The following is a 12,796-nucleotide window of genomic DNA, read 5'->3' on the forward strand; positions in this document are numbered from 1 at the left end:
GCCCGGTTCCTACCACACTTGCCAGAGGCTGTCAAACTTATCAGCTGCTCGTAGTCGTGGACATCACGGCAGATGAAACACGGAAAACGGACCACGCAGCCATCAAGCCATGGCATGATTTGGGTCAGCCGTGTTATGCAAATGACCTATCATGCATTCACGGAAAGCGTACATCCTACCCAGAACATTCAAACAAGCTTTCGATGAAACGCAGAACTGCTGGAGCAAAGAGGAAAGCCCGCTCTAACTTACATCAAACGGGCGCAACACTGCAACTAGAAAACAATTTTCTCCCTCTGGCACGGCACGAGTATTCGGTCTCCGTAACTTTAAACTTTGTGCTGTCAGCATCGATCGACCTAAATCAGGATTATGATACTTGCCAATGAAAAGTGAGGTCGTTGCGGAAGGAAGGATACTCTGGTGGTGCCGAGCGAATGGTACAAACATCGACATTACACTTGTAATCGTGCCGTATTGAACGAGCTGCCGTCGATAGGAATTAGGACGGTGGTTTACAACACGATGAATGGCCATAAATAGCTTATTACGGCAGTCTCTCTTATCTTAAGGCAGGTCAATTTTCAGTGCGCAAATAGACATGCTTTAAATGAACCGTATATGTAATAAATTGATAAACATTCAATCTTGCTTAAATTTTACATATGGTGGTTGATGTGTAAAAACTGCCATAAATTAAATGGCAATACTAGTCTATTGTCATGAGACGGTCATGAGGCCGTAGCGCAGACTTCACACGGCAAGAAAAGTATTTTTCTAAATCGTTTCTGATGCATTAAGAACACTTTCGGATTCGTCGTCTGAGTTTCTCTTGAAGTAATGGTGCTAAATATCGTATTTAAAATTATTAGCTAAGCCTTTTTCCATGGCTCCATAAATTAAATCGATTCATTGTTAAGAACTTACCATCTTACTTAAGCAATAACAAGGTAAGCGTTCCTGCGTCAAGCGTTGCGTTTTCTAAAAATGTAGGGATTTTGATAGACGCCGTCTGTCAAATCACTGTTACTCACTTACTTATCAAGCCCTGCTTTCACTTCGAAATGTTGGATCGCAACATAAATCCTTGATTCTTCCCAGGATCGCTACCATCGACTAATCCGTGTTAATCACTATTGTGACCGACACATCAACGGCTTACTGTTCTTGTTCTTCAACACTACACCCTCTGGAACTCTAGGTCTGCCATTATGATCATTTTTATTTACCTGTAACTCGATGATCAGATGCCATTCCGATGTCTGATGATAGCTCATCTGGTTCCTGGGGAGTCATATTCAGTTGTGCAATAGTTACTGTAGCAGTTTCTCAATAGCCAGGACAAAGAGCGAGGACTAACCATTTGTCTGAGCGTATTCCTCTCAAACGTGAATAAAAGGATTTAGTCAGTACTGTACAGAGCACTCGAAGGATCCTCAAAGATGTACTGGAACTATAAATATCATCCAGTGTCTAATTGATGGTTGATTGATTAATTGATTGATGACCGGGGAGGCCCGGTGGTAGATGCGACAACGACGCCGATCTTCACACGGCAGGTTCAAATACCATCTGGACCGTGCCCCCATAGTGTCTGGCTATCCAACTATGCGGTATCGATAGGTCTAATGACCTTGGCGGTTGTTAGGACAAGAAAGAAGACAAGCGTCTTATTGGACTTGGACTTCGAAAGTGTCCCAGTCCACCTATTTGTTCCTATCCTCATCTGTTCCTGCATTAATCAGTTTTTGACGCTAGTGCTTCTCTAACTCAATGTTTTGTGTCACTTGCTGAAACTTTTGGTAAGAGACTATTCCTATTTAGAGCTTCACATCACTGATGGGCAGTTCAAACTTTCTTGGTGATGGGCAAAGGGCTCTAGGAGTTTTCAATCCAATCTCCTATCACTTTTGCTGTTGATCATTACAATTCTAAAAAGGCTGGTAAGCTTGGTTGCCATTTAAGAGGCAGAGGTGACAGCAGCGCCGGTCTTCACACGGCAGGATCCGGGTTCAAATCACATCCAGACCGCCTCCCCATATGCAGGACTGACAACCTAGTTATCGGTAAAATCAGGCCGATAACACAGAAAGTCAGAAATCGCAGGCTGAGACCTTTCGAGATTGTAGCGTCAAGGGAAGGATTAAGTCGTAAAGTTTTGTGGCTTGATAAAGGTTTGGTCAGTGGACGAGGATTCGAGAATCCTCTTAAATAGTTCCTTACCATCTCTACGACACATGAGGTATGTCGAGCTTGTGATATTGCTTCTTCATACAATAACTCAGTTGAAAGTAGCTCTGCCATTGAAACTCTGTTATTATCACAATGTTAATGTTGAATGATATTGCAGGCTCAAAACCTCTCAATTCCGGTCACCCGCAAAACAGATTCAAAAGCTTTAAAATTTCCTTCAAGTCAAGCCTTCCCTGCGAAACAATAAAGTTAAGCAACAATCGATATGAATCAAACAGCTGACAGGACCGTTTAGAAAACGATTACGATTCACGATCGTTTCGTTTCGATACGATACGATGCGATTGCACAGCAACAAACACATCCTTATTAAATCGCTTTCATTCGTTCCTTCCTTTCTGACTTTCCCTCCTCCACTGCACAATCCCAAGCATCATTCTCCCGTTGCTTGATTTAATGTTCCCCACTGTCATCCTCATCGTTCAAGCAATCGAACCAAAATGGCACTTCATTCGTATACGGCCACACCACCACAGTGAGATGGGGGAGAAAAATGTATATCACCAATATCACAAACATGCAATTGGAACACTTTCTGGATCCTTGTTCAATTTTATTGCCCCATGTCGGTGCCCCTCATCGACAGCCACCACACTCCAGGGAAAACCGTCGCGAAGCTTTCGACGCAGCTGTCTGTGGGCTTACACGGAGAGATAACGAAGCAGCTTCCTACAACTCCTGCCCGCATGTGGATAAAGCGCTTGTGTGTTGTGTGGTCGTTTTGCGCCACCATGTTCCGTGCGTCGGGATGAATGGTTTTATTGCTTCCTACCCACCGCCTCCCACGGAAGTCACCGCTTCCATCCCATGGTGGATTCCGACGTGTTTCGGGCGTTTTATTGTGCCATAAAAGAAGCGAAAATACCCACACACACACGCACACGCCCATTTGTCAACAGAAAGCTGAAGGTGGTAACTAAATTGAATAAACATCGTCAACCGGGCCGGCTTTCCTGTCCACTTGATGCACCACCTTGATGTACGAGAAGGTGTTAAATTTGCAACTGAAAAATTACCCCAATTCTTCAAGTTCATTGACTCCTTTCAGCCATCCTCTTAATGTAACCATCTTCCCAATTCTGTCGATTTCTCACACGCAGGTGGCTGTTCCTACACGCCGGAATACTACATCAACATTCGCACCGGGACACACTACTTCCCCAAGGGCACGACACTGCCCGGTGCGTTGCACGGAAGGACAACGGCGGCATTTGATCGTACAGGATCCGCGATCCCTGCCAATGGAGCATCAGCAGCAGGACCAGCCGGCAGCCATCACGAAAATGGTTCCAAATTCAAGTGTGCCCTTAATCGGATCGAGGAAAAGCATGTGGAGTTTTGTGTGGACGCGGAATCGGTAAGAAAGATGCATCAGTTCGCTTGTCACGCTATGAATATTGGAAGAACAGGACCTGTCGCTCAGGCCTTCTAGTTGATATTCCGAGTGCATCGTGACACAGCTTTTCCCACGCTCTAGAACCACTCTTTATCATCTTTTTGTGTCAGAAAGTTCGTTCTGTTCACCGGATTTCTGTTCCGTTCGGAGAATTTAATTTTCACTCAGCAAAACGCGTCCATTTGCTGTGTTCACATTTTTGCATCTCAAAGGTGGAGTTTCTTTTTTGGTTCGCGTTTTAATATCATTCCAGAACACTCACCAGCTTCAGCGATAGAAACACGTGCATAACGTTGCATTTGCAACCCGGCTGGAGCCTATTTACCCAGACTCGGTTCCCCTTCCCAGTTTGCATAAACAGACCAGACCAATTTACGCGTCTGCTTGCAGCAACTCCTCGCACACAAGCAATGCCAACAAGGGGTTTCAATGATTGGTTATATCTGTTTCCTTTTCCTTTTCAGCACGTTGCCGGACCACGAGCATGTGCTTCGGCGGCGTCGCCAGCACCAGCACCAGCAGCAGCTGCACCCAATCTGTCGAGCTTTAAGCCCACTTCCGGTGCAACGGGTGGCGCTGGCGGAAGTGGGTCGGGCGTTTTATCTCAACTTCAGCAACCGTCAGCGGCAGCCCAACCGCAACCGAACCAGCCGCCGAATGCAGTTGCGATGAGTCCCATTATGCAGAAGAACCTCGGCATGCAGCATTACCGTAGCATTGAATGTGAGTACAATGCAAATAAGTAACGTAGCAGATTTGTTGCTTTACTTTTACTTTTACTTCCTGCCATTGTTTCGGGTACCATCGATCGATCCTTGTGCCGAGAGTGCATCAAACCTGACATCACTGGGTGCATTTCATACAACAATTTTATAGGTTATGCCCGTAAAGTACCATTGTCTATTTTGTATCGCACAAAATGGAGGCCGGAAGCACAGCGAGCTGCAACTCGAGGACCGGATAGGGAAATAAGATCCTTCCGAAAGATTGCACTTGAAGGGCTTAAGAAAAGTTATGAATGTGCAGGACACAGTGGCAGCACACCGCAAATGAACTTTCGCTGTGTGAAAGCCATCCTCGAAAGCTGGTTAACACAGCCTATGCCTATTCAGCAGAAGAGAAATAAACTTTTCTCCTCGGAGTAAAGCATTCAACTTGTTACACCACGTGCAGCGGATGCCGTACAGTGAATTCATCTTGCTAGCACAATGCATACGCTGCTGCTTAAATGCATTTCGGTGTAACTTGCCTGTTGCAAAAGTTGGCCGTTTGCATGCACAGCGAATTTAATTATACGCTCTTTTGCACTTCGCTATGACGTGTTGAATGGAATGGTTCCGTATGAATAGCTAAAGAGAACGTTTCTAGTGTGCTTCAAGGAACATCTAATCTTAATATGCAAACCTCTGCAGCTTTTACCAGCAGTGAGAAATCCTTCACCTGCATGAATACCGTCATGCTAAACTTGCTCATGAAAAACCATTACCCCCCCCCCCCCCCCCCCCCCCGTTCTGTTTGAAAACTTCGCTCAACTAAAGGTCAATTCTTCCTTTTTTTTGTTCCAGCTCCATCGCCACGTCAACGGTGTAGAATTCGTACCAATCCTTGGTTGACGACGGCCGATGGAGCTCTCGCCAGTGCCAGCTGTATTAAGCGCACGGAACAAGATTCGGGATCTACCTCGTCCGGCATCAAGTCGAGCAGCGGAACTGACGACAATAAAAATGATAACAAGTAAGAAGCTACATGTGCGGCTATAGCGCTTTCGATGATAAATAACCCTCAATCTGGATTTCAGCAAACCGAACGCCCTTTCGGACACGGATTCCAGCTCGTCCACGGAGAAGATCGTCAACAAGAAGCCATTTACACCGAAGAGTCTTAAGAAAATGGGTGACATCTCACGGTTGGATAGCAAATCTGGCCCGGCAACGTTCGGCTCCAACCAGGACAGCGACGAGGATGCAACGCTGAACGAGATGATGGGCAAGTTTGACGAAAGTTACCACTACGAGAAGGAGACTGACATTTTGAGGTGAGAGACTTTCGTGTTTCGTGTCTGGTGCAGGAACCAAACTTCTCTTCTATTGTAGTTGCAGCGATTCGGATCCTACGGATTGCCCGACGGATATTGACACCGGTCAGGATGCGGGCGACGAGTGTGACACGGACGATCTGCTCGATTTGGACTTTATCGATACGGGCTCCGTGCAGGAGGTACCGGACAAGGAAATCTATCGGCACACAACCAGCTGCTCCATTCATCACTTCCCCGAACGGAAAGCGTCCTGCAAGCAACAGCGAACCCAGCGAAGTAAACGCACCAACGAAAGTGGCGGTGGCTCCAAACGGCGGAAGAAGTTGGTCCGCACGAGAAAGAAAACGACGGATCATGCGGCACTTGGTGCGGGCTCCGGTGGAGGAGATTCAGCCGCCGTTGTAAGCCGAGGTTGTCGAAGCTTAGGAGGCACTCCGGTCTCGTTGAGACGAAACCAGCCGGATCCGGAGATGCGTACACCGACCCGAGGCTCACCACTTACCAACCGTTGCAATTCACTCACCTTCACCGAGGTACATTCGCTGCACAGCCGAATACTGGCCATTTCCGAGAGTGAAAAGGCGCTACTGCGTGCGGACCTGGAGGCGGACGTGAAGTACAAACAGTTGATTCACGAAGCCGAATCGATACTGTTTTCTATGAAGAGCAATAGTTCCATCTGCATCAAGGACCTAGCCAACGTGCCGCCGCCACCGTTGCCTCCACGCGAGCCCCAACCGCCCCCGTCGACGGCGTCGCTCGTGAAAGAAACGCCAGCCGCCGCTGCTACCACCATTGCTAGCCCTCGGCGTGTTTGTAATCCGCCGGCCAACAAGCGGGTCGAAATGTTGCGCAACTGTGAAGCTGATTTGCGCCGAGAGTTGGCGAAAACGTGTTCGCAAAAGTGTGCCGATGGAGTGGGCAACCCGGCCGAACTGAATCCCGCCGAAGGTGTTATCGTAAACAAGCGGTTGGAGGTGCTACGATATGAGACGGCCTGCTCCCTATCGGCCCCAAACAGTCCCAAGAACACCCGCGTTCTGCTGCCTCGCAAAACACACGTTTCCAACTTTATCCATCACCAAGCTCGACCGCCCTGCTCGTCGGACGGCGGTGTGGCGAACGATCTTAAACAAAGTGCCAACCAATCGCCACCTCCTCCGCCACCGAGGCGATTAATGTCCAAGTCACCGACCATCATGCGGAGACGGTTCCGCAGCCAAAGTCCTCATCTGAACATCGAGTCGGACTCTGACTCGGACGAAGTGAGTCGGAATTTGGATAGCAAAGCGAACGGGAAGGCTCACCGTACCAACCACGGCAACAATAAGGAAAATCTTACCAACCACCCGCAACCGATTCATCCGAGCTCACAGCCAACGCACAAAGACGTCACAGGCAAGCAGATGAACAACTTTCGGCACACGATTCACGGTCCAGCCGTCACGAATGGTGAGGATGGGTACGACTATACGGACGAAGCGGCCATCACCAATGGCACGCACGCTACAGGAATGCACAAATCGCCGCTTATATCGTTCCGATCGGTAGACATTGGCTCACCGGTCACCGATGACAGCTATTGTCCGCAGAGCGAACCTCTCAAGCGAAAAATTTACACCTGTAGTGCAGCGTTCGAGAAAATACAGCGAAGCCTTCACCACGATCCAGGTAATGAAACCCATTCCATCGTGGGTAAGAATATAGTCTAATGAACCCTTTACCTTCCAGATGCAAAGCAACAGCTCATCATCGATGCACTAGCTGAAATAAAGCGCAGCCTAGAAGATCAGAGCGTGGAGTTGCACGAGCTTAACAACACGGAAAACTAAATACTTCATCACGCTGCAGCAGCGCTCTCTGGCGGTCGGGAATCGAAGCAACTACCACCTCAGCACTGTTGCGCCACCTAGTGAACATACTGCTGACGGTACGAGTTGTGTCTTCGCTAAACTGCTCGAACGCATGGGCTCGAACGCATGGACTCGAGCACCGTTTGGTGCGTGCTCGACGATGTTTACCAAATTTACCACTTCCTTTACACAATTTGTTAGTAAGTAGAAAAATTTTGAATGTTTAGTCCACCAAACCTAAATTGGCCCATTGTTCGTTTTTGATTAGATTAAAACATAATATCTATCACAATTGAACTTCGAAAGACAAAAAAAAATACTTTAGAATTTAGAAAATCCATCCATCCATCCGTTAATTAGGTTGTAGAACGTGTTGATTCAACGCGCTATAGTAATCAACGACAAACGCAACACAGAACGTAGTCTCGAACTCGAACTCTAGTCAGCATCCTTAGGATAGAGAAGCGGTTGCTCCTTCCACTCTTACTCGATACGATCATTAGTCATTATAAACTACTAGTTCTCTTATTCGATTGCATTTCAACGATATTCCAATGACAAACAAACAAAACAAGCGACTCGGTATTAGTTTGTAGAACTCTACCATACTCTTACCAATGATACGCTCTATGCTCTATGTTTAAGTATTTGTTCATTTTGTTTCAGTTTTGTTGTGATTAAATTTAGCAAAGTGTAATAAACGGGTACATTGCCTATTCCAAGTAGTAATTTTGAGTTTTTACACAGAAACATTCCTTGCGTTTTAGTTTTACTACTCCAAAAAATCCTACTTATACATTCCTTAAAGTATAGAAAAATAGTGAATAACTAGTTTTGTGAATTTAGGTCCATTCAGTTCTGTTTGAAGGTGTTTACTGGTTTTTACTGGACTGCTCCAGCCAGCAATAGTTACGGTTAATTTCTTTTTTACTATATCTCCTAGAATATCCTATAGAAACTATTTTTTTATATTATCCTAGAAATAGTTATGATATTGCTAAAGTGTTCCGAAAGCTCCTATTTAATTTTCTTCTTAATTTTTTGTTGACTTCTTTCCACCATTGTAGGTGAGAATTCGATAGAATAAATTCCACTATCGCTTTATCTTTCAACGTGCGCCTATCCCAAAGAACAAACAAACGCAATTCACATTCCAAGGACCAAGCAATGCGAGCTTATGTGCTTTTTTGCAAATGAAAAACAAAATCAACCGGAAATGCCTTTTCCATCAAGAAGAGTATATGGAGCTAAAGTCACAAAACTATTTATTCCTATACACCGGGCAGAAACGTAACAGTGTAACAATTTATACAGCCGACCGTAATTAGTAAATCGAGCGTTCTTTAATCTTTCCCAGCGAGTTGGGTTACTGTATTGTATAGATTTAAGGTAAATAATACCATTGGAATGGGTAAGCGATGTACCAAAACAATTTCGTAACCGTAATATTTATTACCAAACCAAACCAAGCTGGCAGGAGAGCAAATGTTTGTGGTTAGAGTCATTGACTTATAACATACACACACACGTAAATAGGAACAACCAGGGGCATACGCGCAAACCAAGCGCGGCATTTATTCGTACTAACTAGTTATACACTCGAAAACCAAAAAACCCGTAAGCGTACTGTTACTGCATTAGTTGTAGACTAAAACGTAAAACTAAAAATAAAACACCGACAAAAACCAGCAAACAAACAAACCAATCCAAAACAACGTCAGTGCTTTTCCAGGACTTCCAGGCACGCTTCAGAGCGTTGAAGAAATGCGTACCCAGGCCAGGGGCAAGATAATTGCTCGGCCATGATTAGCCAACCGATTGCGAATCCTTACCAAGCTTAATTAGCTCCGGCTAAGGACAAGGATGATAGCAAGAAACCCCACGGAAGAAATTAAATAAGGAAACCCTACGATCTTCCCGTACATCCAGGACATTGTAACTACACTCATTTACACACATCGTATACAGTGGAGCGTTTGCGAGCGCCACACAGCAGACGCACATACACTCAACCGAACCTCGTATTTAATAAAAAAAGGAACGCTAAACTTACTAAAAAAATGTCCCATTCGTACTGATAGTTATACTCTCCGGAGTTGAAGTATCACCTCCAAACCTGGAACTATTTTACAAGTGGAGCACATCGTTATGGGGCTTACTCAACCCCCAGACACTTCGTCAGACACTTGACCCTTCTCGAAACACTTATCAGGTTTGCGGGTGTCAAGAGCTTGTGTCCATTGTTCGAGATCGTCGGAAATCTTGCAAGAACCGAAAACCCCCATCGTCGCAGGGTGTGTGATAAACTTCCGCTGTAATGCGATGATGTCACAACACGTTTTTACCTCGATCATTAAAACCGGATTTCACACATTGATCACGAGCCATAAATCGCATGTGTGTTGCAACGTACGGTAGTGCAAAACCCTGCCAGCAATGGAAACAATAGGGCAGAGCTTAGCAGATTAGATCCAAAAGAGTACCCAAGCATAAATCTTACTCTTCTCTTTGTTGATGATATCCCAAAAAAAGGGGTGACATTCAAACCACCGAGAACGTTTCCGAACGAAATGCTACGCCGAAAGAAATTCACTGTCACCATTGACGCAACGCAACACAAAACCAACACCGTCCGGAAACTTCCAAAAATCCGATTTCCATCACCGATTTTTGTACATCCATACCACTCTTTCTCGAACTTGCTTGTGGTGCTATTATTATTATCATCTGTTCATCCTGTATGCGGAACTGGAAAGCCGGTTCTGCGTCCCAAAATAAAATTAAAAAAAACCATGTCCGAATCTTCGAGAAAATACGCCAAAAACAGGATTTAGTCGTTGCATATTTGTGTGTCATCTGCTTGGCTAGAGTTGACGGTGATATGGGAAGTGCCTGTTTAAGAAGGCGCAGCCCCACCTTACGTTCTCGTTAGGTTTTGGGCAGTTATGGTCCATAAAACAAAGCTATTTATAGAACACTATCGCAAAAGGCCACTTCTGATTTTCGCCATCGATACTATGATGAAAATGATCGCAAAAAATGGAACGAGAAGAAATTTTGAAGTTGACAATACGGCGTCATGCCGTAATACTGGAATTATAAATAAATAAGAAATTTTGAAGTAGAAAGAAGTGGGGATTTGCATAAAAAATCACTTTTTAAATCAAAGCATTTTTATAATAAAGCTATGCATCATATGGGAATAGTTTTCTTTAAATTTTTTCCCTATTTTTTGAATTGAGATGGCACTTTTAAACTGTTAAACATCTGTTTGCCAGGTTCAAGTTGAGATCAACTACTATTATAAGCTTATGCCTTATTACCAAACCCAGCCGAATCAATAACAAAAATGGCGAACTAAAGTCGGGATCTCTCGCCCTCCTTAAGTTTGTATGCAATAATCACACCTTTATCCACCTCGTCCAACTTCCTTACAAACATCTCAATTATTACCTCTGGTGAACTTTGAAACATCTCCAAGTGCCAGATTTAAGCCTCAGTACAGTGTTCGACTACCCGGTCCGAACCCTGCTCTTGCAATGCGAAACCTACCGTCAAGTGCTGCTTAGTACAGTCTCACGAACAAATCGATTAAAGCCCACTTTCTTCTTCCCTCGGGTAGCAACCGATATCAAAGCCCTATCGGGCGAGCAGCAGCGGATTGCAGGACAAGGGGTGGATTTTGTTGTTATTTGTTTGGAAAGCTTACTACACCCGGTGAACCCTCGACAAAGGAAAACCCTCTCACCGAATTAGCTCGTGCGATCCACGGTCTATCTGTCCGGCCGTTACCAACACGGCTTACTGATAACGAACCCACGACCCACGCGAATTATTGCTACCTTAGCAACAGGTGAGGGAACCCAAGCTCAAAACAACTGATCAAAGGATGGGCTGCAATATCTTTGCCCGTCTGCAGTCTGTCCGAGTGCATCGGTAGATTATGGGGCTATTTATTTTTGCCCTATCATCATTCCGAATCCCTCCCGATCGATCGAATCCCATCACTGGCACGTGTCCTTGGTTCGATTGGGAAGTAATGGCAAACCCTAATCTCCCCAACCGATTGGTGTAAACCCCGGAACGCACCCACACGCAACCGTTTGCAGCGGAAGGTGCAACCTTGCACACCGAGTCGACCGAATGCGGTTTGCGTGATTGGCGAAAATTATTGATAAGAGGTTAACATTGCGAACCGTCCCACCATCCGGAGTTGGAGATAATTTTGCAGCGGGACACGTTTTGTGGCTCGGTGGTGTGATCCAGTAGACTTGTCGGTGGACAACATGATCATGATGATCATGCTTTGCTAAACGTGTGTTGTTTATGGCGTGGTAGTAGCACAAAAACAAATCACTTAGTGCTATTGATTGCTTCATTACTGAACGGGGATTACTTGGGAGCTGCTTAGGTCTATTTACAATAATTTTACTTAGTCTTATTCTGTGAAAAAAACAACTCCACACAGCTCAGTCCCACTACAACTCACTAATCGGCTTTATAGCTCTGTCAACAATGAACCAGATCAACTAGAGACATAGAGCGGACAGACAATCTGTCTCCACAGTGCGCCGCGTGTGCGTCTATCCCGAAACACACACCTGATGCGACCGAAATCACGTATACCTCCACCTCGGAAAGGACCTCGGAATCATATCTCGGATGGCGCGTATTCTTGCTTCCAGACACCTAGACTCGAGTCCACCTTGGAACTCAAAAGCTCAAAACAACCGGCAAGAGCAGATACATAATCGATGGTGCATGTGGAAGGGTGTTTGCTGGAAGTCCTTCAGCTGTGACACCGACTGTGAGCCACCAAACCGGACCCAGCCCAGGAGACCGGTTCGGACTGAGAGGCCCACACCGTATCGACTTATGCACGCTGCACAAGCGCTGCTGAAACCAGCCCCCCGGAATGTGACAGTTTCGGTACGAAGCTACTGAGTGATGCACCGAGCGATGTTGTTGTGCATCGCGTTGTGCTTCAAAAACATTCGGCTAGGTCACACAACTCATAACGTCCCTCGCACAACCATTAGCAAGCACGCAAAAGCTCACATTAGAAGAACATTAGCGGCTTGATCATTCATGTTGGAAAACGGCCACGATCGGACGGCCTTCTGTTCGCGCTGGCCCGTCGGCTAGACCTTTCACGGTTGCAAGCATTCCAATGGAAGCTAATTATCACGAGGCCAACCCACCAACCGGCAGTGCGAGGGAGCGAGAGAGAGACAAAATATAGAAATTTGGTGGCCA

The 12,796-nt window shown here is 45.7% G+C and overlaps 1 protein-coding gene across 8 annotated transcripts in view; it reads left to right on the forward strand.

Annotated features, from left to right (window-relative positions):
* LOC118512227 overlaps positions 1 to 10,330 on the forward strand; it is a 96,852-nt gene extending 86,522 nt beyond the window's left edge. For all 8 annotated transcript variants that reach the window (XM_036056350.1, XM_036056343.1, XM_036056349.1 and 5 more), the window contains 6 exons: positions 3,354 to 3,610; positions 4,114 to 4,372; positions 5,215 to 5,383; positions 5,448 to 5,684; positions 5,743 to 7,358; positions 7,419 to 10,330. In XM_036056350.1, the coding sequence (XP_035912243.1) occupies positions 3,354 to 3,610; positions 4,114 to 4,372; positions 5,215 to 5,383; positions 5,448 to 5,684; positions 5,743 to 7,358; positions 7,419 to 7,519 (2,639 nt within the window). In that variant the 3' untranslated portion in view covers positions 7,520 to 10,330. The remainder of the gene's footprint in view (positions 1 to 3,353; positions 3,611 to 4,113; positions 4,373 to 5,214; positions 5,384 to 5,447; positions 5,685 to 5,742; positions 7,359 to 7,418) is intronic.
* Positions 10,331 to 12,796: the final 2,466 nt, after the last annotated feature.

Source organism: Anopheles stephensi, chromosome 3, assembly GCF_013141755.1.
Source record: "Anopheles stephensi strain Indian chromosome 3, UCI_ANSTEP_V1.0, whole genome shotgun sequence".
Lineage (NCBI taxonomy): Eukaryota > Metazoa > Arthropoda > Insecta > Diptera > Culicidae > Anopheles > Anopheles stephensi.